This window comes from Diabrotica virgifera, chromosome 3 (assembly GCF_917563875.1).
Source record: "Diabrotica virgifera virgifera chromosome 3, PGI_DIABVI_V3a".
Lineage (NCBI taxonomy): Eukaryota > Metazoa > Arthropoda > Insecta > Coleoptera > Chrysomelidae > Diabrotica > Diabrotica virgifera.
The window spans coordinates 107,192,852-107,215,883 of record NC_065445.1 but is presented as its reverse complement, the minus strand read 5'-3'; the positions used below and the strand labels follow the sequence as shown (position 1 = coordinate 107,215,883).

At 32.2% G+C, this 23,032-nt stretch overlaps 1 protein-coding gene across 1 annotated transcript in view; it reads left to right on the top strand.

Annotated features, from left to right (window-relative positions):
- LOC126882016 (pyridoxal-dependent decarboxylase domain-containing protein 1) overlaps positions 1-23,032 on the top strand; it is a 102,966-nt gene that overhangs the window by 7,010 nt on the left and 72,924 nt on the right. The window contains exon 2 of the mRNA XM_050646786.1: positions 4,904-5,244. Coding sequence (XP_050502743.1) covers positions 4,904-5,244 — 341 coding nt within the window. The remainder of the gene's footprint in view (positions 1-4,903; positions 5,245-23,032) is intronic.

The window sequence follows — 23,032 nt, the reverse complement described above, 5'->3', positions numbered from 1 at the left end:
AAGAATATTATTTTGTCTGAAGATGCCTCTACAAGAATCTCTAAATTTCATTTTATATATTATCCTAATAGCTCTTTTCTGAAGTACGAATATCTGCTCTAATTCAGAGGTACAACCCCAGACTTCAATGCCATATTTGGCTATTGAGTAAAAATGGGTAGAGTATACTGTTTTTAATATTGATGTATTAAAGAGACGTGAAAGAATTCTCAATGCATAACATGCGCTACTTAATCTGGATTTCAAATTAGAAATGTGGTTTGACCATTTAAAATTACTGTCTAACAGGACCCCCAGCAACCTCGTGCAGTCTGTTTTATGTATTGCTGCTTGTATAGTGGCTTGATGGTTTAATAAGTTATTGGGCGTGAAAAGCATATACTTTGATTTCTCTTCATTCAAAACTAGTTTGTTGGATAAGAAATAGCTGTTGATCGTGGATAGTATAGGTCTGGATCCCGCGTATGAAAAAAAAGTTGATTAATAGCAAGCTGAAAATTTGTTAATAGCTTAAGGGCGTCTAGTCGGACAAACTTTGATATATAGGAACACTGGAACAGGGGAAGTTTTAATTGTGGAACAGGTTAAAAATTTGGAACGGTCAGACCACGAAAACGGCATATGTATTTTGTCCGACAGAACAGACTTAAACTCTCCGAACAGAGATTAAACTCTCATGCAAAAATCAGACTGCTATTTATCACCAAATGGGCGGTTTAATCAGTGGAACATGTAGAATATGTCAAATGACAGGAATTATGACAGGTGATAAATAGCAGTCGGATTTTTGCATGAGAGTTTATTCTCTATTCGGAGAGTTTAAATCTATTCTGTCGGACAAAATAAATGTGCCGTTTTCGTGGTCTGACCGTTCCAAATTTTTAACCTGTTCCACAATTAAAACTGCTCCTGTTCCAGTGTTCTCATATATCAAAGTTTATCCGACTAGACACCCTTAAGCTATTAACAAATTTTCAGCTTGCTATTAATCAACTTTTTTTTCATACGCGGGATCCAGACCCTGTGTAGTTTTATTTTGAAAATTTTGATCGGATGTTGCTGTGACTAGAATGTTGGTATCATCCGCATAACTGATGATGTTAACTCCACTCAGTGAATTAGTTATCAAAGCTATATCATTAATATATACTATAAAAAGTAGAGGACTCAATACACTACCCTGAGGGACACCATAATGGATATCCAATGTGTTTGATTCGTTTACAAGTCCATTAGATGTTATCTTCACTTTTTGTCTTCTATTTTCTAGGTAGGAAGTAAACCATTTTAGAACTACACCACGAATACCAATCCCCTTAAGTTTTATTAGCAACAAATTATGATCCAAAGTATCAAAAGCCTTGGACAAATCGAGAAATAAACCACATGCCTTCTCTCGTCTGTCCAAAGCATCCAGCACTAAGCTGACGAAATTTGCAAGAGCTGTAGTTGTAGACTTAGAAGATGTAAAACCATGTTGAAAATTATGCAAGACACTATGCTTTTTTAGGAATGCGTTTATTCTAGTATAAACCAGAGTTTCAATTATCTTTGAAAACACAGATAAGAGACTTATGGGACGGTAGTTGTTAAGGTCATCTTTATCACCACTTTTGAATAAAGGGATTACAATAGGTAGTTTAAACATACTAGGAAATATTCCTTGTTGAAAAGAGGCATTACAAATATCCGTCAGTGGATCTGCGAAAGCGTGAATGCATTGTTTTAATAACTTAGGGGAAATCTGATCAAAACCACAACTGTGTTTGGATTTAAAACTTCCGACTACACTAGTTATTTCCTGTGGGTTAGTTGGATATAAAAACATAGAACAACTATTACGGTTTTTTGATGCTGATGTAAACCCACCTATTTTAGTAGGATCCAAAGCGGCAAGTAACTTTGGAGCCATTTCAACAAAATGGTGGTTAAATTTGTCTGCTAAATTATTATTATTATCACTAGGTACTTTTGAGTTGTTTTGTTTCCCGACTGTTAAGTTTACTAAATGCCAAATCCATTTAATTTTATTTGATGATTCGTTTAACTGTGTCATGAAGTGACTACTTTTAGCTGCTTTTAATTTTATTGAATATTCTGTCTTTGCCAAATGAAGGACTGGCCTAAGATTACTATTTTGCTGACAGATCGTTTCTAAAAGTTTTAGCTGATCCCTTAAATTGTACAGTTCCTGCGTAAACCAATTCGAACGTGTACATTTTTTAGGTTTACATTTAAGTAGTGGAAAATGGGACCGAAAGTAATTTTGGATAGTATTTAAAAAAGCTAATGATTTATCCTCAGCAGAAATTGTATTAAATACCTCTGACCAATTTGTTGACTCAAGGGTTTGAACAAAACGATTTATGTTCTTTCACTATATGAACGGAGGAATATATAGGCATCATTGTCTGTGTTAATGCTACGTTGGAACAATTGCGCACGATGATCAGAGATAAAACCTTCCACAACCATTGTTTTTTGTTGGTGATTTATGTTTGTAGCAATATATCAATAAATCAATTTGAGTTTTACTAGTTGCAGTTACTCTTGTATAATCATTCACAGTTACGGTTAAGCCATAAGAATCTAAAACATTTACCAAGTTCTGCTTACTTAGTGAATTTGATTTGAAATCTATATTAAAATCACCTGTTAATATTATAGCCTTACCTTCGGAGACTAGCACATCAAGTATTAGATCCAGTTTTGACATAAAAACAACAATAGAGCCACGTCCAGGCAGATAAATACACAACACAACACAATTAAAAAGGCAATAGTCTATTTCAACAGCACTCACTTCAAAATTATATTTCTCAGATTGAGAACATATATTAGAACGTTCCTTCCAAACCACACCCTCTTTCACATAGATTAAAGACCCTCCATGTTCCCCTTCTTGGTCACGGCAGAGGGATGAAGCCAGAGAAAATCCATTTATATGGTGTAGTTCTAGTTGATCTTTAGATTTCCAGTGCTCAGTTAAACAGACACATACATTATGTAGACCTTCGCACTGCAGGAAGAACTCTAGTTTTTCAATGCTTGTTGATACACATTGTATATTTTGATGAAGTAAGCCAAAACTTTTTTGATTTATAGTTGAAGCATTTTTACCAACTGTGTCAAAATTAGCAGAATTAAATACTTCTAACTTATCCAATTTAAAACCAGTCTTCTGACTAACACTTGGGATATTTAATAATATAATATCTGGATCAAAAACTAAGCTTCTTCTGTCTGTTTTTTCTTGTGGTAAAAAAACGGCTTACAACAGCTCCATGAGGCCAAACTTCGGGATTCATGGCCTTGTTGAAGTTCCCTGAACATATATTTACTTTGAACGATGAGTAAATTGTTGGATGTTTCGATTGAATCATTTCACATGTTGCTTCAGGAAAATTCACTTTAACATGTAGAGTTGAAATTTTTGGAACACCCATCGCTATTTCTATTGCTACCTACTATAATTTTTCTTCGTCCGTTAAACTGATGTCGCCTACGCCTAATAGTTTTCCATTCTTGATCATTTTCTGCTTCATTTATAGGTATTTCATCGTTAGTAGGTTTTCCGTCCTCTACTAAATTAATGAACTGATCCATTTTTAACCTGCTCCATTTGGTGATAAATAGCAGTCTGATTTTTGCATGAGAGTTTAATCTCTGTTCGGAGAGTTTAAGTCTGTTCTGTCGGACAAAATACATGTGCCGTTTTCGTGGTCTGACCGTTCCAAATTTTTAACCTGTTCCACAATTAAAACTGCCCCTGTTCCAGTGTTCCCATATATCAAAGTTTATCCGACTAGACACCCTTAAGCTATTAACAAATTTTTAGCTTGCTATTAATCAACTTTTTTTCATACGCGGGATCCAGACCTATAATCGTTTCCGAGTTATAAACAATTTAAAACTGAAAAAAATCGAAAAATGATGATATCCAAGGTTCAAAAACACAAGTAAAAAAATAATTTTTAAAATTACGAAGTACCCAAATTCAAGTTCAAACCTTCTTCTATCAGCTCCATATAAGAATTTTTGACACGTTTTATTCTAAAACATTGTTTTTTTAATTGTTAATGAAGCGCATATGAGAGAACGGGCGATCGGGTGTATTAACAACTAAAAACCAATATTTTAAAATGAAATAAGGCCAAATTACTTATTGGTGTCTGACACAATAAGGTTTGAACTTGAATTTAGGTACTTCGTAGTTTCAAAAATAATATTTTTTACTTGTGCTTTTTAACCTAGAAAATCGTCATTTTTCGATATTTTTCAGTTTTAAATTGTTGTAACTCGGAAACGATTCACTTTAGAGGAAAATGACAAAAGACCTTTTTTGTTCCCAATAATCCAAAGATGCTAAAATAATGTCTACCCGGGCCGAAAAAATCGATTTTTATAATTTGTTAACTCCCAAATTATGGCATTTAAGTATAGGGAATATAACATGAAAAATAATTAGTATTTCTTAAGGACTCCAAAAAGCAAAAAATATACAGGGAGTTCCATTTAAAATAAGAAAGTTTATTAGATTTCCAGAAAAACGGAAGATTTGACAACAATGTAATTACCACTATAATATCGGCCTCATTATAAGACCCTTACCCACCAAAATCTATAAAAATCGTTTTAGCGGTTTCCGAGAAATTACCGTGTTTCCATACTTTATCGCTACCCTGTATAATAAAAATGGTATGTCCGTAAAAAAAAAATAAATAAAAAAAATAAACAAATACATCTTAAATATATCTAAATATCTCAAGGAAGGTTTTCTGTTTTAGTAAATATGGTAGTTTTTATGTTGTTTTTATTTTTAAATGTGGAATGTCCGATGAAAGCAATGTAACTGTATTGTTAATTTATTGTAGTTTTAACTTGTACTTCTTTTATTACTTAGAGCTTAGGGGAGTTGGCAATTGAAGCTTCAGAAATAGTGAGTAGGTTAGAACAAGCCGCCGAAGGAGTTCCAATACCAGAAAATGTCCATAATCATTCTACTGTATTCTTAGGATTAGAAAAGAAACATACTGACGAAATTATAAAAACTATCCATGGGTTGATTAGTACAGATGATGAGGGTGAACCCCTCAACTTTCCTTCTTTGGATAGTGTTACTAAGTTGGTAATGGTAACGCACAGTTTGGCAGTCTATTGTGGAGGTCTAGAAAGGCCTATTTTGCAGAAGTTAAGCACAAGATTTACTACTGATACTACTAGATGGATAACTCAGTTATTTGGGTAAGTTTTTTTAATCAAATTGTATTTTCTTTTTCTCAAAATATGCAAGAAACATTTAATTTCGAACTTGTAGACTGTAGATACAAATACTCGAACTCGTTTGGGCTCGTAGATATAAATAAATAATTTTTCTCGCCACTTTGATTTTTTTACACTAACGTGTTCGACAACTACAGCAACTCGCGATTACAAAAACATTACTTCTTCCTCTTTAACCTTCCGATGACCAACCTTTTTTGTTACACGGATGACCAAGGGGGGGGGGGAATGACCCCAGGTCAAAAATGACAATCTATATAAATAAAAATGAATGTTTGTATGTATGTATGTTCCGTATAGACTCGCAAACTATGCATGTGATCGTATGATGACCTTAATCAAAGTTGTTGTGCATGAACCCGGGATGGTTTCTGAAGTGGAACGTTCTACCTAAGTGAAAAGGGGGCTTGCCCCCCCAAAATTATGTTAAATTTTTTTGGCCAAATTTTTTTTTTCTTAATTTTATACGATGTAGAACCAAAATATACACACAATCCTAAATTTTCACTTTTTTATCTTCAACCGTTATTTTTTAATAGCCATTTAAATATTTAACATCTATATATATAAAAAATTCTCTTTCTTTGTATTTGTTGCCATACTCCTCCGAAACTACTAGACCGATTTTTATGAAATTTGGCAGTTATACTCCCTGATGTTCGCTATCCAACGGTATATAAATCGTCTCGCTAGCTCAATTAATTTCCGAGATAACAAAACGAGCCCGTAGGACAACACGAGAGCACGAGAGACGACATTAAGCACACGAGAAGAACGGGCGAAAATTGTACTAACATCCGTGAAATTATGAAGTTTTTAATTTATCGATTACTATTTTTAATGTACCAAAAATATTTCAAAATTTTGCCGAAGGACCATGTCTCTGGTATAATAATCAAAATTTTGGCGAAGGCGTGTATCTCTACTACAATAATAATTTTTCCCCAAAAAACTAGCGCAAGAACACTTCGCTCTCTTTCCAATAGGTCCGTCCGTCAGTTTACTCTTTTTAATACTTTTAAAATTTTACCAAAATACAGAAGCATAAAATCAAACTCTATTGTTGATCAAAAAATTTTTCTATAAAATATTTTGTAGAACACCTACGTTTTTTAGAATTTATACAATTATTACAGAGAAAAGCAACTGCCGAAAGGTCACATTTACTCAAAGTTGATTGCTCGAATGAAAAAGAAAATTGTATATCTAAAATATTTATTCACAATAGTACAAAATATAGACATAAGAAAGATAGTATAATAGAACAAATTATATGATATTCCACATATATAATCGTATATTAATTTATGCTGAAAACATCTTTATTATAAATCTTAAATATGTTTGAGCTATGGAAATATAAGAAAAATAACGGCAGAAATTTATTTCCGCTCTAGAACAAGAACAAAGTTTAAATGAACTAAAAATTGAACAGTGTGGTCCTTCTCAGAGGCATTTTTCAGTATGTCACAAGTAACCGCAAAAAAGGTAAGTCCGTGGTAATACACATTTATAACATTTATTATAATCTGACATTTAAGTTAATTGTGACAGTTGTCAGAATCGTAATCAGCCAAATATGAAAAGGGTATTGCAGTTTAACCCTTTAATTTGCAATTTGGTATAAAAACAAATCAATTGTGTTTATTGCATTTATAAAATGTTATTTTCTTTGATTTGTATAGTCTTATAAATTGTACAGATTATAGTCGTATATATAATTCCTAAATCATTTTTTGTTCGATTATAGCGCCATCTATCAACAACTAGAATAAATGTTATAACAAAATGTGATCACGGACGTACCATTTTTCTGTCACTTCCAACTTAATGCGTTAGAAAGAAATCGAAAACCTGTGATGCACTGAAAGATGCCTCTGAGAACGAGTATCCATAAGTGGCAAACAACCTCAAAATGATCATAGAAGATATAGAGATAGTGTTGATAGGTTATTGCGTTTAATAAACAATTACATATTATGAACCACAAATTAATATCTGTGATTATATACGTAGAATATTAAATAATTTGTCCTATTAAATGTACCTCTCTTATATACCTACAAATTTTGCATTATTGTGAATAAATATTTGGACATATAATTTTCTTTTTTATTCGAGCAATTTTTATTTCGATCAATTTTTATATCGAGCAATTCATTTTCGAGCAGTTGATTTTGAGTTATTGATCTCTAGCAATTGCGTTCGACCAATTGATCTAGAATTAAAATTATGACACATTATCTAATTATGACACATTATCTAAGGTGCAACGAAGTTCACCGGGTCAGCTAGTTAACAAAATAATTTAAGTTTTTTTTCTTTTTTTTTATGACATGGACTTTATGTCATTCAGCCAGTCACAACATGAGTATTAGTGTCATGTGTAGTGTGTATGTTGAGTAAGTGTCTTGTTACTTTGCAAAGTCGACGTCATTAGCGTAAATCTACTTGGAATTACACATAATAGACGGTATTTTACTAAACATCAACTTCAGAATATATTTTTTATTCGTAAAATATAGGGAATTTTTTTTATTTCAAAATATGAGGATATCTAGAATGATATTAAAGTCAAATAAAAAAATAATGAGTTAAAAATTGAAAATACTTTTGAATTTATTAAAGAAAAACATACGCTGTGGTCACAATTTCCCCCGCTTGGTCATCCGAAGGTTAAAAGCAATTCTTCTTGTTCATTGGCGGACTGATACCTCTATGGAAGGTTGTTTCTCCATCTTTTGCGCGGTCGGCCGATACTTCTACCGATTGGTGATTTATCTCATGCTATTTTGAGCACACGTGTCTCCCCAGTCTGCTTATATGGTTATTCCATTCTTTCTTTCTATTTAGTGTCCACAATTTAAATTTGGAAATCGCTCCGAAAAATATTAATTTTTGGCGGATTATTTGATTTATACCGTTCTAATTTAGTTTGTTTAGTTTTGTTAAACTTTTCCTTATTTAGTTTACATTTTGAAAGTGTTCATAAGTTAAACGTTACTTGAAAACTCCTCTATGGAGTCATCTAGTGGAGGCGAACCGCCTGATATTGAGAATTCGATGGATAGTAGCTGTGATTTACAAGATTTAAATGGATTTCTACCCAACCAGCCTCAAAATAAGATAAGTAGTAGTATTAATCTTAACAATATTAATGAAAAACAAAATACTTTAGTAAACTCAGATCAACCAGAAAAAACCAGGCCTGTTTATTTATACGAAAAAATTGATTTAGGACCTTTTTACATTTTCATTGAAAACTCCAGTTTAAATTTTACAGGAAAATTAAACGCTGTTAAAATAGGCGAGATCCTATTTACGTTACATCCAGAAATTGACAATTATATAAAAAAAATTGACTCAATCGGACGCAACCGAGTTAGGGTCTCATTTAAAAATTATAGTAGCGCAAATGCTTTAGTTACTTCCAAATTCCTTATTCAAAAAAATCTGACCGCATACATTCCAAAATTTCAATTGTTTAAACTAGGTGTAGTAAGGGATATAGATTCAGATATATCGGAAGAATATCTTAAAAATAGAATAAAGGAATTTGATCACCATTGCAAATTCTCGGTTGAGTATGTGAAACGAATAACAAGAAAAATAGTAGCAGATGACAAAGTAATATTTAATCCAACAAAATCAGTTATTGTGTCTTTTAAATGCCAGAATATACCAAAGTAGGTAGTAATTAATCATGTCTTACACACTGTTGAAAAATACCAGCAAAAGGTAATTATCTGTTACCACTGCTATAGGTATGGGCACATGAGTAAGCAGTGTAAAAGTAATCCTCGCTGTTTTAAGTGTCATGAATCTCACCTTTCCGATTCTTGTTCTTTATCATCGTTTAACAAAAAATGTCTATCCTGTGAAGGTGAACACTTCACTAATGAATGGGAGATATGCCCAGAATTTGATCGCCAAAAGAAAATAAAACATTATATGTCTGAAAACAGCTTATCTTTTAAGGAAACAATTAAACTCTTTCCTAAGATAACTTATGCATCTATAGCAGCCAATAATTCCTCAATAAATTCTCATCAAACTCCAAATATGAATGCACCATCCTCTTCATATTCCTTTACTCAATTGTCCACGTCTCAAACATCTTCCAATCAGTTCGCTCTACCTTCAGTTTCAAATAGATATACAATAATAAAACCACCAAAATACAAACGACCTATCTCTTCCTCACCAGTCCAAGTAACAATGGAACATCAAAAAATAATAAAGTTAAACCCCATGTCCAACAGACCTGGTGGTATTATCACCTCTTCTTCGTATCAATCTACATTTAATCCAGAACAAGGATCTAAAATACATGAACCATCAAAAGAATTAACAGAATTAATATCAAATATAGTTACAAGTATTATCTCTAATATAAATCACAAAAATTTTGAAATTCCAGAAAAATCAGTTCTAGTAAATTCAATTCAATCAGTTTTAAGTTCTCTCTTATATAATAATGAATAGATTGGTAATTTGTCAATGGAATTGTAGATCGGCTAACTCTAATAGAGAAAACCTTATCCACCTATTAGAAGACCAGAAGGTTGATATCGCATTATTATCAGAAACTAGATTTAAACCAGAAAAGTATTATAACTTTCACGGGTACAATATTGTCAGAGACGACCGCTTTTCAGTAACTGTTGGCGGTGGCTCAGCAATTTTAATAAATTCAAACCTATATTACGAGGAAGTCACCATGAAAGTAGATTTAATAAACGTCAATAAAGTAGCAATAAAAATAAAGTTTAAGTCATATACTGTCACATTTATATCTATGTATGTTCCCCCAGGAACCAAGTTATTGTTACAACAATGGAACAATTTCATAACATCTATAGAAAGACCATTTATAATAGGAGGTGACCTTAATGCTCACCACATTGCCTGGGGCCTAGACAACCAAACAGATATGAAAGGTAAAATCTTGATGGACTGTATAGACGATAATAATTTAATATTCAAAAATGATGGCTCTCCTACTTTCTTTAGGAACTTCTCGAAATCGGCAATAGACCTGACCATTTGTACTCCTGACTTAAACCACCTTATCACTTGGAAAACACTTCAAGACCTATTTGGTTCAGGCCATACACCTATAAGAGTAGAGTTAGAGGATCAACCAACTCATACATATAATCCATATTCACAAAAGTGGAATTTAAAGAATGCCGACTGGAAATTATATGAACAGTATTCGGAAGATGTATTCTCTCAATTTAAAGATATAAATTCTTATGAACAAATTTTGCACAATATAAATACAACTGCATCCTACTGCATCCCCAAATTTAAAATAAAAAAACCGACTTCCAGAGGAAAATACTGGTGGGATTTAGAATGTGAAGAAGCAGTCAGAAGAAGACAGGAAAGTTTTTGTATATTCAAAGAAAATCCAAACCATGAAAACCTACTTAAGTATAAAAAAGATGATGCACATGTCAAGAAGATCACTAAACAAACTAAAAGAAATAGCTGGAGAGATTATGTCGGATCCCTAAATAGGTCAGTCCCTATTAAAGATGTATGGTCAAAAGTTAACCGAATAAAAAATAGAAAAACAAAGAACAAAGTCCCTGTTATTCTGTCGGAAGCTTCGTGGATAGAAGAGTTCCATCAAAATATCACACCGCCGTCTGCAGAATTAGTAATTCCTGATTTACAACTAAATGCTCTGTACGACTATCCAGAACCAATCCGTTTCCTAGTCAAACCATTTTCTGCCACTGAACTAAACTTTGCGTTGAAGAAAAACTCAAATTCAGCACCAGGTGCCGATAATATCCATTACTCGATGCTATCAAATCTTTCAAGAATTGGTAAGGCTGCACTACTAAATATATATAATGAAATTTGGATGCGCCGCATAAAGATTCCTGACGATTGGCACGTTTACACTATTATCCCGGTTTTAAAACCAGGAAAATCATCAAAGAATTGGGATTCTTACCGTCCAATCGGTCTGGCTTCCTGTATACTAAAAACATATGAGAGACTTATTAAAAACCGTCTGGAATTTTGGCTAGAAAAGAACGACCTATTACCAAGAAGTCAGTTTGGTTTTAGAAAAGGTAAATCCACACAAGATAGCCTCTGCCACTTTTTAATAGACATTTATAGTTCCTTTACTTATAAGAAAACAGTTAGTGCTTTGTTCTTAGATATAAAAGGGGCTTACGACAACGTTAATCTTCACATACTATACGCGAAAATGTTGGAAATAGGAATACCCGAGATAGTAACATGGAACATCATTAACTTATACATTAATCGAGCAGTTCACGTTAGATTAAATGGAGATCAATCTAACTCCCGATACACATCTTTGGGACTACCTCAGGGTAGCATCCTAAGTCCTATATTATATATACTGTATACTGCTGACTTAGAAACTAAACTTCCTCAACACATAAAAATCCTACAGTACGCTGATGATGTTGCGATATATACAGAAAATAAGTCAATAGATAGATGTAATAACTACCTTAAATCGACATTGAATATTATAAAAAAATGGGCTACCGATAATAACTTAACAATATCAGAGAGTAAATCAACCATTGTTACCTTTACTAAAAAACGATATGTTCCTCAAAGCCATCTACAATTTGATAATACTAGTATTCCTTAAGCATCGTTTAAACACAACGACAAGTCACAGCAACTAGTTGTGATGACAAGTTGAAACGCTGTTTAGACGCTGCGATTCAATGCGATACCACCTTCAACCCAACTCCAACTTTGATAAGTTGTGCGATGCACCGTTTACACACAATGATAAGTTGCAACAACTCGATTGACCTTGATAAGTTGTTTGATTTATCGCTGTGTTTAAACGATCCTTTATAAAACTTCAATAAAATTTCTTGGCGTATTTTTAGACTCCAAATTAAATTGGAAAGAACACACAAATTACATATTACGAAGAATGGAAAATGCAATGAATATCATGAAGACTGTAAGTGTCAGTAACTGGGGAGCTGATCCAAACATATCAATATTACTATACAGAAATTTGATAAGATCAATCTTAGACTATGGATCTATTTTTTATGGCTCAGCATCAAACTCTGTACTCCAAAAAATCGAGAGGATCAAAAATAAGGCACTTAGGTTATGCACTGGTTATCTTCGTAGCACACCTATATTGGTCATGGAATGTGAGCTTAATGAACCTCCACTTTCATTACGCAGGGAATACCTAAGTGAGAAATTTATAGTTAAAACAGCGGTTAACGATAAACTGCTATTAAATAAAATTGTTCATTTAACCACCTCATACCTAACTCATTATTACTGGGAAAAAAAGAAACTGCTTTTAGTTGTGGAAAGCTTCCTCAACGTTTCTAATTCCATTGGCGACATACACCAAATTGAACAAAGCTCGTCTCGAAAGCTAAATTATGAAGATTATTTATCTCCAGTTAACTGTCATTTAAGTAATAATCGTGCGACAGACTTCCTTACTAAAATAGACCACCTTCAGTGTGTACAAAAAAACTGGGGGAGTTATCAGAAATTATATACGGATGGTTCAAAAATGGAAGGAAAAGTTGGATATGCTATATATTACCCACAAAAAAGTATAAAAATAAACAACAGATTACCTGATAAAATGACAATTTTCACAGCTGAACTCATTGCAATCAAAGAAGCATACAAAATATGTATTAATCAAAAAGAACTCAATTATGTTATATTTACAGATTGCCAAAGCATTGTAAAGACATTGAAATATAATGTAGATAATTTTGCAGAAAATTATATCATCAGTGACATCATAGCAATGAACAGTGAAGCTTTGAAATCGGGCAAAAATATAATATTGTGTTGGATAAAAGCACACATTGGTATAAAAAACAACGAAATAGTAGATGATCTGGCTAAAAAAGCAACAACGAAGGAATCCACTCTGCATACTTATCAACTTCCTATGGGAGACATAATTTCTATTATGAGATCTATCAAACGGACGAAATGGCAGGAACAATACAATAATTCAGACAAAGGAAATTATTACAAAAAAATCCAGCCTACACTTCCCATCAAGACATGGTTTAATCAAGTTTCCAACAAAGGCTTTATCAAAACTATTTGTCGAATAAGAAGTAATCACTGTCTGACTCCAGTCTACAAAAGAGAAATAGGACTTGTAGATAATGATGAATGTTTATGTGGAGAGCTAGCTGATCTACAACATATCGCTCATTTACCAGAACAACGTGACATCACAAAAAGTACAATTTTACAGGAGAGCACTTTTTATGTTTCAAAAAATCATAAACTGGTAATGACTAAATTAATTTGCTTGAAATTGCAATTGGACTATAGACTAACTATTAGCTTTGAATAAAATTAGCCTTTTTGTCTAGATTTTATCATTATACTTATAGAATTAAGACATGCAAAAAAAATGAACATATATATCACATTCTTTCTGAAAATATGGAAAGAAAGTAATGCAATAAATTAACTTGTAACATTGTATATGATAAAATTTTCTGGTTTTAGGAAACTTAAATAAATAAAACACATGGTTCTTATTCATATGTTTATTGAAAGTTATAAAATATTTTAAAATAAATTGTGATAACGACCATTCATGAATATTCTGTGAACACCAGAAGTAAAAAAATGCTGTAAATGAACAATTAAGTAGATAATAGTATTATGAGTATTAAGTAATTAAATCAACTTTCGGTTTTGCTTTTATGAACTCTCGAACTCCATTGTTTATGTTTTCATCTAACTTCTATGATTTCCATGGCACAAACCTTCATGGAAGAAATAATTAGTATTTTTATTATTTTTTCTAAAGCTGTTTCGATTGGACAGTTGTTAATACTGAGTGTGTTTTTAAAAAAGGTTTTGCATACTCTGGTTTTCACACCAGACACAGTTAAAAATAGGCACTATTATTTTTACGCTTTGAAACAACACATCCATGAGAGTCAACTTTGACATAACGATGTTTTGGGACAACTGTTTCGAGGTTGTTCGCTAAGTATGGACAATAATAATTACTGTTTTTCAATATCCCCCAGAGCCCAGTATTGTGCTAAAAGTTGGTGCCGTTGACTCTTTGTGATTTACTTGACATTTAAACGTGCAGGTGTCTTTGCATGGTGACTTTAAAGAGCGTTCCAGAAAAATTTTATAGTATTTTGGAGATTGGTATGCTTTTCCACTATTTCTTAATATTTTCACAACATTTTTCTTCCATTCACTTTTCTGTTTTATTATCTTCTTTTTCTTTTTCGTTCCTGTTTCATTGATTCCTCTACATTAGTTGAATGTACATTTTTTAAGTTGTCCTGTAACATTTTATCTTGGTAAGTATCTTTGTCTGAAGTGTCAATAGTAATCGATATAGCAGGAGGAATTTCTGTGTACTTTGTCGAAAATAGAAAGTTGTCACAGCAGTTTTCAATATCATCATCAAAACTTTCAGTCTTACGTTCTGGCTCTTCTAGTTCATAATTGGGATCATTGACAGAATCATCACTATATACAAAATAAAAACAATATGTAGAGCAGCGAAAACAGTAAGAAAAATCTACTTAATGCATATTGTTCTGCAATATAAAAAAAACTAAAACAAACTATACTTTATTCACACTCAAGATGCACTAGAAATAAACAAACCAAGTCACGTTAACTATTACAAGAAGCAATCCTGAATCATGATTTAAAATGTATATACATTGTAAATCCAAAATAATGATTTACAAAGTTTATACATTGTAAATCATGATTCGGGACTTCGGGAGTGCTCCTTGTACCAGTTAACGTGTCTTGGTTTGTTTATTTCTAGTAAATCTTGATTGTGATTGTTGTATAACTTTACTAATAAAGTACTTACCTTCGTGGAATAACGAGATATTCTTTGTAGAACTACTTAATGATCTACTTAATGAATTGCTGCTACTTGTCGATTCGCAGCGGTAATGTTTTCTGGGATTAACGATATTAATTATTTACAAAATTTTTATATCAATAGCAAATAATAAAATTCATAAAATTCTCATTTACCAAACATTATCAACATTATCAAAATCAGAATTATTGTTTAGTATTAACAACCTCATTATCTGACGATCCAGCAACAGCACTATTATGTATTTTCTAATGCTAACTTAAGTATTTTTTTAGTCCGTGATCTCATCTGCAAAAATAACACTCATTGTGAATTTTTATTAGTATGTATAACGTGATATAATCACATAGTAGACTGTGAGATAACATAATTTTTCTGGAAAAAGTGCACAACAACAAATAATCAAAACAAAAATATCCAGGTTATCATCAACACTGGTTCTTCTTATGATATTACCTATGAAAAAGAATAGTTTTACAACAATAACGTGATATCAATGATAAGACTACTTCACATGTTACTGAATTTTTTCTGGATTAACGGGTCAAATAAGTTTGTTACATTTTAGAAATAAAATTAAACATTTGATTGTAGCTTACCTTTGCAATAACAGGGTGGTATAGTCGTGATGTCACGTTGTCTGTGAAAACAGAGAGCACTTTACCCTACGCCAAACAGATCACAACTAACATGTCACACTATCGAAAATAACGAAATGTCCAAAAGAAACAACGCTACAAGATGAGTTGTCACATAATTTCTGTCTCTGTCCCTCCAAAGCTCACTTTATTTTAATGGTAAAGATACCACGTTTTTTCAGTATATAGAATGAAATACGGCGGATTTATTTAACGAAAAATACAAAAATCAGATATTTTGAAATGTCACGTTGTTCTGGTAAATAAGCGATATGCTGTTAGAATGTCCTTTACATTTTATTGAAATATCAAACTTTTTTGCCAATCTAGTTCAAGTTAATGTACAATTTCCTTTTAATCTTATATACCTTTTACAATCAAACAATCTAGATGTTTATAAAATTTTGTACAACCATGTTAATTGTTTAAAATTAAAGCTCTGAGAAAAAAAAAAATAAAAAAAAAAAATATAATTAAATAAAATAAAAAGTTACTAAGATCTAAACCTCCGCGAGGTTGAATCGGGTTTAGGTCTTAGCGCGAAAAAAAAAATATACAAAAAAAAAAAAAAAAAAAAAATATAATAAAAAAAATAATAAAAAAAACAGAGTAAAAAAAACAGTAGTACTAATAGTTTTAAATTTAGATACTAAGCATATATTTTGTAAAAGAGAGAATTCAAAACACATTGACTGGCCAGTTGGTTGCTTAAACCAGTGCCAATAAAACATAAACACACACACACATTTAGTGTCCATTCGTTTATATACTGTACGTTACATATTCTTCTAATGTCTTCACTCCTCTTTCGATCTCTCAGAGTATTTCCTGCAATTCTTGTCAGTACTATCATTTCTGCCGTTTCTAGTAGTCTTTGTGCTGTGGCTGTATCGGGCCTTGTTTCTGATGCATATGTCATTATTAGAGCTACATTCCGGGGAAATTCCCGGGACAAATTTCCCGGGAAATCAGTAAGAAAATGGATGTCCCGATTCCCGGGAATTCTTACCGATTTCCCGGGATTTTTTTTAATATTTAATTTTAAATTATGAGCGGAGTTATTACTAACTCACAATTAATAAATGATTCTGATACAATTATCTCTGTGCTTAATAATCATTTTCATCTGTTCCACTTGAAATATTTCTTTTTTCAATTATATATATTTTAAACCTTCCAATTTTGGCGTTAAATCAGAATGTAGACGGAGAGCTAGAGCCGAAAAATAATCGTCATAAGTAATATGGAGTTTTTTCTGTGAAATGTGTCCATTGTATATTGACAATTATGACCCGTTTCAGACTGACACCTCAGTGGATACAGGAAGTAGCAATAAGGGATGAAAGGGGAAAGTTAGTGCAGTAAAAATAGGTTTTCACCTCCTATTTTGTTAAACCTCCATCGATTTGCATGAAAATTGGTGACTAGTTAAAGCATACCTCAAGAAATAAAACTGATTTGGTGCCAACTTGCACTTTCACCCTGGCGGTGAATAACACCCCTTCCTGCGGGTGAAAACAATTTTATTAAAAATAGCCCTACAAATCGGTAGAGGGACAAATTTTAAGTAAAATTTGTTAAATCATGTTATTAAAATAAATCAATACTTTTTGAGTTATTAAAGATCAAAGATGTGTCTATTTAAGAGCATATGCGTGAAGTTACGGATGATAAAAAGAACATATTAATTAATTGTATGTTAGTAAAATATTATTTTTATATTATTTCGATATTTAATTGAATTTTTTCTATCAATATAAACTGAATATGTCCAGAAACTGGGGGTGTCCAATAATAGGTACATTTGACATATTAGAATACAATTTTACTAAATTAATAATATCGAAATAATATAAAAATAATATTTAAGTAACATACAATTAATTAATATGTTCTTTTTATCCTCCGTAACTTCACGCATGTGCTCTTAAACAGACAAATCTTTGATCTTTAATAACTCAAAAAGTATTGATTTATTTTAATAACATTATATAACAAATTTTACTTATAATTTGTCCCTCTATCGATTTGTGAAGTTATTTTTAATAAAATAGTTTTCACCTCCGAGAAGGGGTGGTATTCACTCCCAGGGTAAAAGTGCAAGTTGGCACCAAATCATTTTTATTTCTTGGGGTATGCTCTAACTAGCCACCAATTTGCATGCAAATCGATGGAGCTTTAACAAAATAGGAGGTGAAAACCTTTAAAGACTACACTAACTTTCCCCTTTCATCCCTTATTGCTACTTCCTGTATCCACTGATGTGTTAGCCTGAAAGGGGTCATAATTATCAATATACAATAGACACATTTCACATGCCAACCTCCATATTACTTATGACGATGATTTTTCGGCTCTAGCTCTTAGACTAATGTAAATACCATATCGGTTAGCATAAACACTCTATTGTTTATGCGACGGATCTGATATCTGATTCATTTTGCATCTACAATTATAAAATAAATATTTATTTTGAATTAAAATTATACCTATGAAGAATTATAAAAGGTCATTAACCTTCCGATGACCAGACCAACCTTTTTTTGTTACACGGATGACCAACGGGGGTAAAAAATGACCCCAGGTCAAAAATGACCTGGAATTAATGTTTTCAGCATTTAAATATTCATCTAACAATACATCGTCGTTTTCTGATACTATTTCATCTTCTATATCATCATAAAAATCGCTAGCAGTAACAATTTCCTGTAACTCAGCCTCAGTAAGATATTTGCGGCCCATATCTTATATGTACACAAAATACTAAGAAACTATAATAATATACGCCAGGAAATAATAATAATGACTAACTGTAGCAGACAGGAATGTCATGATTCGTCAGATTCGTATATAACAGGCACCACAGTCTAAAAATAGATTTTGATAACGCGCAGTGTAAAACTGCTTGGAATTCCACATAATAGACGGTATTTTACTAAACATCAACTTCAGAATTCAGAATATATTTTTTATTCGTAAAATATAGGGAATTTTTTTTATTTCAAAATATGAGGATATCTATAATGATATTAAACTCAAATAAAAAAATAATGAGTTAAAAATTGAAAATACTTTTGAATTTATTAAATAAAAACATACGCTGGGGTCCAAATTTACCCCCCTTGGTCATCCGAAGGTTAAACAAGAGCTACGACACTGTACGACAATTCAAATAAGCTGACCAGACATTTAAAAAAATTATTCACTGCACTTAAAACCATCAGACCTACATCAACAGAAAGCGCGAACGTCTTTCTCCAGGTCTCGGTAGCTGGACAGTGTAATTCCAAGGTATTTTATTTCCATTACTTGTTCAATACCGATGTCATCAATTCCTATTTTACATCTGATTACTATTGTTTTAGTTTTCTGAGTATAAAATTGTCATATTGAATTCTTTTGCTCTTATGTTAAAATTGTGGACTAATATTTGCAGACTATCTTCATGGGCTATCGGTCTGCGTAACAGAGTATTTTTACTTTTTTAGTTCTTTGTTTCCCATTCTGTATCCTCTTCGTTTGTGGATGCTTTTGATAATTTCATCCATGATTAATTGAACGGCATATGGCTGTCTTATTCAGCTGCATATATGTTCTATAAGTTGCACATCTATTCTGACTTCCATTTTGTTGTTTTGGTAGATGTTTTCAATAGTTTATATGATTTCTAAGGGAACTTCTCTATAATACACAAGATGGATTACATCTTTGAATCTCATCTTTCTTCAAGATAGAAATGCTGGTCTATTATACTCTAGTGATTTTTCAGTAATTTTCTTTATGACGAATGTTGCATCTGTACATTACATGGTCTTCCAGTATGAAAACCCTGTTGCTCATCTGCTAAACTTATCCTCTGGTTCATTAGTTCTTGAAAAATGTTAGTTGGTAAAAAATATTACCGTGGTACAATAGTATTGATATCTTAACTCGGAACACAATTAAATTAGTGCCGCTTATCCAATGCCATATTAGTCCTGTCGCCAGGGTGGGTACAACGGCCTCCTTAATTTAGATGGACTTACCCAATTTTTTTATGTATTTTGACCCGTAGAACACGAATTTTTTGGGCAACAGTTGATCCGGATGTCGATAAGATTGTTATAAACAAAGAACTTGAGGAATTACATAACAGCGATTGTTCGCAAAACAAAACATTGTTTTGTATTTTTTGGGTGATTCTCAGCAAAAAATGGTCTTCCAAGTTTTTTCGTAGGATGCATAGTTTTCGAGATAAACGCGGTTGAACTTTCAAAAAATCGAAAAAGTACAATTTTTGAACCCGAATAAATTTGATTAAAAAAATAAAATAGCAATTCTGCTTACTGCATTTGAAAGTTCAAGTCAAATTCTATCGGTTTTGATTATTTGCATTGCTAAAAATTAAGTTTTTATTTGTTAAACAAAGCCATAAACACATAGTGTTTCCCGTGCCCAATGCATGCGTTTTAATGTACGTAATCTACGTAGAAATTATCTGTATGCGCGCCTAATCGTTCGATTTCAAATGAGAATTGCATTGAAAACATCATTCAATCACTATGTGTTTATAGCTTTGTTTAACAATAAAAAAATTAATTTTTAGCAATGAAAGTAATCAAAACCGATAGAATTTGACTTGAACTTTCAAATGCAGTAAGCAGAATTGCTATTTTTTTTTCAATCAAAAGTTATTCGGGTTCAAATATTGCAATTTTTCGATTTTTTGAAAGTTCAACCGCGTTTATGTCGAAAACTATGCATCCTACGAAAAAACTTGTAAAAACATTTTTTGCTTAGAATGACCCCAAAAAAAAATAAAAAAAATGTTTTCTTTGTTTATAACAATCTTATCCACATCCGGATCGACTGTTCCATGAATTAAGGAGGCCGTTGTACACCCACTGGCGACAGGACTATATTTTATTTTCAATTTCGAGAAGTTTTTATAGACATAGGATATCGGGCCAGAAACTTTGTTGGTACATGGTAGTTCGGAATAGGTTAGAGGAGTACCCCTATACAATTCACTTTATTAATGTACTTATAGTATGCTGTAGAATTGTAGAAGTTTGGCGGGTTTACGGTTTAGGAGTACCGATTTTTCCAACTAGGGTTGTAATTAGGGAGTGATTTTCTCGTTTTTTTTGTCGCTTAAAAAAATGCGTAGTTTTTAGACGTATCGGAGTCAAACTGTCACAGGAGAATTTTATAAAATGTAAATTTATAGGTCTCTCTTGATAATTTCCCACCTCTAATAGTTTCATCTCTTTTTATATCACAAAGTATTAGGTTTTCCATGTTTTGCATTATTTTGTCGGTTATTAGCGTTCTCATCACTGCATATAAGCAATTACAGTATTCGTGATTTTGTAATTCTGGGGCCACAGTAACGTCTAATGCCGTTAATTAACGCATTATTTGACAATAAAGAGAGGTGTAGCCACAACTTAGCGCGCTAATTTGTTATTGCCATTATTAATCCCGTTAAACGTTAGACGATAGATCGGGTGGCGGTCTCTTTCGACACATCAAAGGAGTTACTCCGTTACTTATCGCGTTGTTTTGGCTACACTAGCGCTGTTTCGGTTATATGCAACAAGTTCTGGCTTGCAGTGCAGCAGTGTAATTTGTTTTGTGAAATACGTAGGTACTATTCTACGAAAATGGAGTGGTGTAATGAAAATGGAGTGGTGTAAAATAATAAATTCATAAAATAATAATTAGCACTCATAAAATATAACAGCATAGCAGCTTCGACTTCCATTCTGAAATTATTTGATTAAAAAACGCGTTTTCTACTGACTACGCGCTAAAATAAGTGTGGCCAGTCACTTTAATGCGCAGTTTAATCCATCATTTTTGGTTTATAAATTAATACGATAATGAACGTTAAACGTTAACATAAGTGTGGCCCCAGCATTACAAGTAGATACCTCTTTAGCACCTCTAGAGAGTGTGAATGAATTGATTGACAAGCTGCATTTCTTTCAAGTAAATGTACTATAGAGACATCTATAAAAAATAAAAATAAAGATTTTTTCAAGCATTAAAAAAATTGTATGAGTATTCCCCGAAAAATGCATTGGTTTCTTCAGATTTCCCCTTTGAAACTTTCAATTTTAGCATTTGACGAAGAAGAATCCACTTTCAAGTTATTTCTTTACTTCTATTGGGGCTACAAATGCAGTAAACCACCATTCTTTTTGTTTTTCTTATAAGCTACATTTTTTATAAGAATGATTTTTAATAAAAAATATACTTACTTTAAAAAGTGTTTTTTTAAGCGACATTTGTTCCCTTGCAAATAAGTCGAAAAGTAGGTATTAACTTAAAAAAAATGCAAAGGAGAAAATTTGCTTAAAATTTGTCAAATATTCATTTCCGGTGTTAATTTTAATAAAAAACTTTACCCCCGAGAAGTGGTGGCATTCCTTCCTTACCACAGGGTAAAAGCACCCTACGGTACAGGGTCAACTTTAAAGTTGAGGGTAAGTAGAACCTATATCCAAATTTTGGTGCAAATCTATGCAGGTTCAGAAAACTATGCGAGAAAATGGTCTTTGACTGTACTAAATACCTTTTTTCGAGTTTCCGCGGACTCGAAATTTATTTTAGACCCATGTTTCCTTCGGAAATTTTACTTAGAATTGCCTGTAGATTATTTTTTACGTGCCTGATTTCTGACATATACAGGGTGTCCAGAAAGGCTACCGACAAACGAAGACAGGAGAATTCTCAGATAATTTTAAGACAGTTTAACTCAATTCACCTATACTGCGTTCCACGGTCACCTTTCAGTACAGACTCTTATGAAGAACAGTGTTGCCAAGAGATATTAATATTTATATTAAATAAATTTTAAAGTATTTTTATACCTCACTTGGTCTATTAAATTTGTCAGTATGTATGAGAAATCTTGTAAGCTGTCAAAGCAAAGGGAGTTTAGCTCGGTGGTATCGCATTCGACCGGAGATCGAGAGGTCGCCGGTTCGAATCCGTGTGTTATCTAACTTTTTTTTTATTTTTAGTATTGTTTTAATAAAAATTTTTGGAAAGTAGTAAGTAAAAATTAGTTTAATCTGGAAATACAAATAACGTGTTGAAAGTATATTTATTTCGTTGAAATCATATATACTCTGGGCTAATTAGCAAAATTCATGGAAAAGTTATTTACCAGCAATTTTATTGCTGGAATCGAATTATAAGATCCCATATATTAATAATATAGGTA